Below are 7565 nucleotides of genomic sequence, written 5' to 3'. Positions count from 1 at the left end.
TTCATTCCGCAGTGGGTCGGACTCACCGAAACCCAACATTACTAAAGTATAATTAAATATAATTTTTGTGTAAAATCATAAAGTACACTAACAAGCGTGAGAATGTCAACGTTGCAATTTTAAAAACTGAAGGGCTTTATTTTCCTAAAAGTCAACACGAAAACTAGTGTGTCACTCTACAAAAACGAAGTAAAGTAATTGCACAACTTTGTATTTGAATGGTGCAAACAAAAATAGACAAACAACGATGCAAGTTTGAGTCACCAAATCAAGTTCTTCGGTGTCTAATCAATTCAAGTGTATTTCAAGCTTGAATCATGTTTAAATCATTATAACAAAGTATCTCAAATTAAATTTTTTTTTTAAACACCGAGTTAATTGATCAGGTTTAGTCCAGATGAGTCAGCTTTTAACACACTTAGTGTCTAATCAAGTCGAGTGTATTTCAAGTTTAAATCATTACAAAAAAGTATCTCAAATCGAATAACAATATGTTAATTAATAGACCTAATTAGAAGTTCATAACGAGTCAGATTTTAACGCCCCTAGCTAGGGACCAAATCAATGAAGTACAACAAAATTAAATTTTTAAAAAGGTTGGATATCTGTCTACCACATTATGTACCGCACCCATCCATCCATCAAAACATGATAAATTCCCTCCCTCGTCCAGCCTAACAGTAACTACCCCTTTTCTTTCTTCATTCACTCTCTCTTCACACTTTCTTTCTGCTTTGCTTTCACAATCAATGCTCACCACCTTCCTCCACCTCTCTCTCTTTATTACCTCCCAACCTTCTCCTTCTTCTTCCTCTCTTATCTCCTCCATTTATTATTTATTTCTTAAACTGTTGAATTTCTCTGAATATTCACATTTTTTGACTCCTTTTTCATTTTCTCAACTTTTCTTGGTGTCTGTTTTTCAAATGGTGGATCTCATGTGTCTTTTCTCCTATTTTTTATTTAATTATTTTTATTTTTTCTCGGTTTTAGTGGTTTTTGTTTGACAATAAATCCCCACTTTATTCGTCTTTTTCTTACTTTTATTTTTTCATTTTTTGCGCCTTTTTTCTCTCTCTAACTTTTCAATTTTTTCTTATCTTCAGTTTCCAATTTTGAATCTACCCTTCTTAGGGTTGTGAATATCCTGCACTATTTAACTGGTATGATATCTTATCAATTTCTTATTTATTATTATTATATGCTTAATTTCTTTGCTATGAATATATAATTATAATTTTTTGGACTAGGAGTTGTAGAACATTAGCAAGTTAGTTGATTTCCCTAGATTTATTGTAATTTGAACCAATTTTACTTCTTTAATTATGGATGGAATTATCCGTTGATTCTTTGCTGGTATTAGTACGGAGTAGTATATAATTGTATTTTTGTTTGAATTTCCAAATTATGGGGTTTTAGGTTTGCTTAAAATTAGGAATTTTGACTGCTACTTGTTGGCAAAAACAATTGGGAAAAATTTTATTCGTATCGAATTACCGAATTGCATGAAGGACAAGATGATGAGGACACTCTGGTTGATATTCTAAATGCTTGGTCACATGGCTGAGTAATATAATACTGATACTGTTGTTTAATTAGTAGGGGAGATTTGTTTATATTTACTTGATTGTATGTGTCGTTATTGGTATATATTGAATAAATTATTCGGGTTTTATTTGTTTAATGCTGGCATTGTGATCGATGTTTGTTTGGTTGGTATGGTCACCAGTGAACGTATCGTCCAATGGATCAACAAATTTGACTTAAGATTGAATAGTGAGTTGTAGTTTTTCTATTAGTGTACGTGGTTTGACGTGTGGTGTGTTGTTAGTTCCGTATTTGAGGATTTGGTAAAATGTGGGTACTCTTTATGTTGGAGTAATCTTGAACTTGTGTTTTTATGTTAATATACTTATTTGTGTTTAGATCTGTTGTAGGAGTAAATTAAAGGAGGATTCTTTCTTGGTTGAGCTTGATCCAATGTGTTGGGTTTCTGGGGTTTAAGCCAATGGGTGGTTGTGTTTCAACTAGTAGTCAGAGCACTTGTAGTAGTGGAAGCAATGGAAAAACAGTGTCATCATCGTCTTGCTTAGGAATGGGATTGTGTGGCCGGAAGAGGAATAAGAGAACTTTCTCTGACCATGTTGCTGCACTGCAACATCTGTCATCAATACCTAATAGGATTTTTATGAATGGGAAGAGTCGTAGTTCATGTATATTCACTCAGCAGGGTCGCAAGGGGATAAACCAGGATGCCATGATAGTGTGGGAAGTGAGTATTCTTTCAACTTTTTCTTTTTTTTCTCTTGTTATACACATGGAGCTTTATTCAATAGCTAACACTTGAATTATTTGTGTTGCAGGATTTCATGGCAGATGATGTGACATTTTGTGGTGTATTTGATGGGCATGGGCCTCATGGCCATCTTGTTGCTCGTAGAGTGAGGGATGCTTTGCCATTAAATTTGTTGTCATTTATAAACGCTTGCCAGACAAAGGAAGTTGGGCCAAGTGGTGCTTGTTGTAATGGCGATATTAAATCTGAGGGTGTAGAAGCTGAGAAAGATGGTTCAATTGAAGATAGTATTAGCTCAGTGTGGAGGGATGTTTTTCTTAAGTCATACAAGGCTATGGATAAAGAGTTGAGATCACATCCTAATGTCGATTGCTTTTGCAGTGGTAGCACAGCTGTAACTATTGTGAAACAAGTGCGTCATTGTCTATAATCTTCTATTTTATTGATACATTTGGATTTTATCCCCAAATTTAAATCTTTTTGAGGTTGCAGGGTTCAAATCTGTTCATGGGAAACATTGGTGATTCACGAGCAATCATGGGGTCTAAGGACAGCAATGATGCTTTGATAGCAGTCCAATTAACTGTTGATCTGAAGCCAGATTTACCGAGTAAGTGTGTATTAGTGTAAAATTCTGGTTTTGTCCTCCTGGAGCAAATCTAATTTGTTGTGAAAGCTTCATTGTAGGGGAAGCCGAAAGGATAAAACGGTGCAAGGGTAGGGTGTTTGCATTGCAAGATGAACCTGAAGTTCCTAGAGTTTGGTTGCCATTTGATGATGCTCCTGGGCTAGCAATGGCACGAGCATTTGGTGACTTCTGTCTAAAGGAATACGGGGTTATTTCTGTACCAGAATTTTCTCATGTAACTTTGACAGATAAAGATCAGTTCATCGTAATGGCCTCTGATGGGGTAAGTGTGGTTTTGTCTTGTTTCCTAGCATTCACAATACGACTAATGTACTACCTGTTAAATCACTTCAATGGCACTGATTTGATGAGCTATTGTCTACTTTCTGTTGTCCCATCTTTAGAATAGATGTTGAGACTTGTTTTTGGAAATAGTAATTGGCATCTTGTCAATTTAAACAAATATTTGGGTGAATTTTAATGCGCTACTGATGGATTTTGTTAATGTGGAACTATAGTTGTGCTGGTCCTCAAGTTCATTCCTATTTATCTTTTATATTTAGTATACATCGTCACTTGCTCAATGAAATCAAGTTTATAATCTTATTGCCCTGACAGTGAGTATTAAGGGAATTCAGACTAAGGATCTAATTTGCAGCTCTGAGCTGAGTTTATGAAAATTTGTGGAAAATGGTTTCGATCAATCAGTTGCAGGTTGGGATCTTCATTCCAAACTTAGGTTTGTTGAAAGTCATGAATATGCCTTCTATTTTGTAAATTTCATCTCAAATCATATTTTTCTAGGCTTAATCCTTCCTTGGTTGGTCTGAAGTTTTATTTAGAGTTATCTTGAAATCACTTTGGAGAGCCATCCCAAGCCTTGGACGAATATTTTAAGGGATAACTTATTTCAATTCATTCTGTCTACAATAAACTAGGAAAGTTTGATCTTTTTTGCTCCTTTTAATGTGTAATCACAATATAATGCACTTTTTTACATAGATGAAATTACTAAAAATAGATTTAATATTGTAGATTGGTTTGGTTTTCCAATCTGCTTTTGTGCTATTCTCTTGTAACTTGTAACTAATAGAAGACTGTACAACTTGGATATGATTGGAACGAAGATGGGATTGATGATTATTTAGTTTCTCAGAAAGTGATCAAACCTACATTTTGCGGTTGCATGCCCTTGCTGTGCTGTACCAAGTTGGTGGCATTTGTATAATTTAACTGTTTTGTCATGGAAATAAGTCCAATCTTCCTGAAAATTTATATGATTGAATCAAAGCCAAATTCCCAAGATCCAAAATATTAATAAAAGGGGACTGGTGATGTGTTGTATGTTTGCCTTTTGGCTCTACTGTGATACAATGAAAATGTGGATGGAAGTGGTGGTCTAATTCATCCTGCGGAGACCAGATTAAAACATATTATGCTGATTGTGTAAACTTGTAGTTTAAGAGTAGTGCTGAATGTGTACTTTGTTGATTATGAGGTTGAGTATTTTGGAAGCCCCACAAAGACCGGTGCATTTAGATAGCTGTTCTCTGTGTTCTTTTGTTTCTGTTGTTTTTTTACCCCCTCTTATACGAGTGTATCATTTAGACAGTTAGACTGCCTTGTTTGTGGGTAATTCTATACTTGATGCTGGTCCCTTAATATATATCAAGTTGAAGAACTGATTGGTTGTTGTCCTTGTAAGTTAGCCACATGGTGTGGTACATGGTTCAAAACCCAAATCCTTTTCAAACATGAGCACAATTATATTTTTGTGAGCTTGGAGTCCTAGAGAAGTGTGCTATGGCCCTTTTTCTTTTCTTCTAAGGTTGAGTATTGGCCATTGGGTTTGTAATTTCTTAAAATACAGATGCTTTCAGATAGCTGTTTTCTCCCTTATCTTCACCTATATGATGTAGCTCAAAATAACTTTTTTACATTGTTCTTTCCATTTCAATGGTTGAAGCTGATCCCATTGTTGTTTCAATTGTTATCAATTATTACTCTTGTTGGAAAGTCTTCTAGTGGTACATGCTTTAAATTGTAATTCTTATTCTTGCATGAGCACAAATTTGCTAGAAATATTCTGCTTTAGCATCATCCGCAACAATTTTGGGAGGTAAACAGGAAAAGGGGGCTTGGGCCTTTGGTGTGCAAATATTTGGCATGATCACCTTTGGTATAAGTGGATAAAATAAGCTTTGGTTTTCATCGAAGTAGACTAATATTAAAGTTGTTGATTGCTCAGCCCTTCCATTAACTGTACCCACTTGGTAATTACTTCCTTCCAACTTGAATGGGGACAGTTTTTTTTCTTCTAACCAAACACTGGCACAGTTGACCTACATACAGTGAAATTGATAATACCTAAGATTTCTTACCCGTATGTAATCCTATATTTTACTGTTGCTCGAGGCAATGGAGAACTTCATTTAAAGAAGAGAGTTTTTGTAGTTTTTGAGATGTATTCAACTCTTGTTTGATTGCCAGATATAAATTCTGTTGTTTCTTTGTATCTATTTGTCTGGAAGAAGAGATAAGTGAGATGTTTATCTGATCTTTTTGGGAAAAATACATACGAGTAACTTGCTTGCAACATGCCATGACATGTGTTGGTCTCCTGAAAATAGGTTTACTTATATCGTTTCTTCTCTCTTTTTTTTTTTCCAGGTTTGGGATGTATTGAGTAATGAGGAAGTGGTAGAAATAGTATCCACAGCTCCCTCCAGAGCATCAGCAGCACGTGTACTGGTTGAAGCCGCTGCTCGTGAATGGAAACTCAAATACCCCACCTCAAAGATGGATGACTGTGCTGTTGTTTGTTTATTTTTGGATGGTAAAATGGATACAGAATCAGATTATGATGAACAAGGCTTTTCTTCTGTGACAATCCAAAGCAACCACTCTGGTACAGCAATGGAATCTGATGATGGTCAGAATTCTGAACCATCTTTCCAAAGAAACATGACTGTCAGATCATCAGAAGAGAATGATTCTTTCCGAAGATTGCCTGTTGATGTAGTACCTACTGTGGGATCTGTTTTAAATGACGATCAGAATTGGTCTGGTTTGGAAGGGGTAACTCGTGTCAATTCTCTTGTTCAGCTTCCTAGGTTTTCAGAAGAAAAGCCTAATTCATGATTCATATTAATTATTAAAATTATGGCATAGAGTCTGGTTTCTACATGATTCTGGGCTGATTACTGGAGAAAGTTACATGCTTTAGAAGTTTTGTGCTAGTTCCTGTTTTGCTGTGAAATAGTTGTGTTGTACACTAAATGAAATGTAAAGGACATGAGTAGATATATGTCTAACATTCATTCTTCTCATTTCCGGTGAAATGTATCAATCTTTTTGCAGCCATCTTAATGTTATAGTGTCAGCTAGTCTGCTGTCCTTTTGGGTCTTGTTTTCGGTATAAAGCTCATGTACAGATGACCTTGTTTGTTTTGCATATGTTTTCCAGTTAGAAGACCTTATTTGTTTTGCATATGTTTTTTCCATTTTATTTCAGGGCTTAACTTCGTCTTAACTGCTCTTCAATCTTCACTGGTTCCTTTATCAAATATTTCAGCTGTCCAAAAATTTGAAAAGAGCACCAAGAAATTTTTTTGTAAGTTATGCTGGTTGCCTTGATCGGTCTCTTTAAGATCTATTTGTCGTGTTCACAGATAAAACTTTTTCATTCAAATCAATCAGAATCTCACACGGTTGTATAACTAAGAGTATTTGACAAATTACTGGCAAGAATATTATTTTTTTCTGCATACAAAGTTGACAAATTTCATATATCAACTAAATCAATTACAGTACAACAGATCCATTAATTACAATCAATTACAATGTTGAAGAGCCTTGTACAAATTCTTAAGAGCCTGATCATATGAAATAAACCCCATAAACCAAAACTCATGTCCATCTTTAGTCAAGATCTCAATATACTTCTCAGCCGGCTTATTCGGATTCGATGATGGGTTCACAGCCAACACCTGATCCAACATCACCATCACCTTGTAATAAACCCACTGACCCGGCCCGCCAACCGGTCCACTCAAAACCTGCGAATCACTCCGAAACCCGATTCGCTTATTCGATATATAAAGTGTACCCATCACCGGCCCGGTAGTGGTGGACAGATAACAAGCGTAGGTCTTCTTAAGCTTCTCACCATTGACACCCCCAAATTCTCGCTGGAAAACATTGTGGAAACCGCCATCGGCGATGACACGACCTGCCTGCTCGATCCGTGTCATGGCAACATCGACTAACCCGGGTCCGGTTCTGAGGTGGTGGTAGAGGTTACCAGCGAAGGTTTCAGCTTTTTTGGTGGCGGTTTCGAGTTTACGTCCAAGATTGTTAAACGTGTCGGAAGATGATGATGGCGGTGGTGCGGGGGAAGCGTGGAAGTAAGGGTTCCCGGGGACGGTCATGGTAGTGGTGTTGTTCATGATTGTTTGAAAGAGTTGATCGTTGAAGGTGAATGTTTAAACAAGGATTGAATTAGTGGAGTAAGAATCAAGAATGTTGTGTGCTATATAACTGGGAAAAAGATGTGTGGAATCGTGTACTTGAATAGGTGGACAACAAGGGGCTCACTTTCATGTAGCTGTTTGAAAGTTATGAGTACATTTTACCCAAAAA

The 7565-nt window shown here is 36.2% G+C and overlaps 2 protein-coding genes across 4 annotated transcripts; one reads left to right on the top strand and one right to left on the bottom strand.

Moving 5' to 3' along the window:
• Positions 1-686: 686 nt before the first annotated feature.
• LOC110697737 (probable protein phosphatase 2C 52) lies at positions 687-6414 on the top strand. Of its 3 annotated transcripts, none has more exons than XM_021875116.1 (7): positions 687-929; positions 1107-1163; positions 1938-2272; positions 2364-2708; positions 2789-2906; positions 2984-3207; positions 5595-6414. In XM_021875116.1, exons 3-7 carry the CDS (start codon positions 2009-2011, stop codon positions 6063-6065), a joined length of 1422 nt encoding a protein of 473 aa, XP_021730808.1. In that variant the 5' UTR covers positions 687-929; positions 1107-1163; positions 1938-2008; the 3' UTR covers positions 6066-6414. The 3 variants fall into 3 exon arrangements, with proteins under 3 accessions (XP_021730808.1, XP_021730806.1, XP_021730807.1); XM_021875114.1 differs by having other exon boundaries at positions 1927-2272; XM_021875115.1 differs by having other exon boundaries at positions 687-1163.
• A 343-nt stretch (positions 6415-6757) lies between these two features.
• LOC110697763 (GEM-like protein 1) lies at positions 6758-7354 on the bottom strand. Its single transcript, XM_021875142.1, has one exon. The coding sequence runs from the start codon at positions 7352-7354 to the stop codon at positions 6758-6760; it is 597 nt and encodes a 198-aa protein (XP_021730834.1).
• Between the last annotated feature and the right edge of the window lie 211 nt (positions 7355-7565).

Source organism: Chenopodium quinoa, unplaced genomic scaffold, assembly GCF_001683475.1.
Source record: "Chenopodium quinoa cultivar QQ74 unplaced genomic scaffold, ASM168347v1, whole genome shotgun sequence".
Classification (NCBI taxonomy): Eukaryota; Viridiplantae; Streptophyta; class Magnoliopsida; order Caryophyllales; family Amaranthaceae; genus Chenopodium; species Chenopodium quinoa.
Note: the sequence above shows the minus strand (reverse complement) of the source record. Positions and strands in the feature narration are given on the sequence as shown.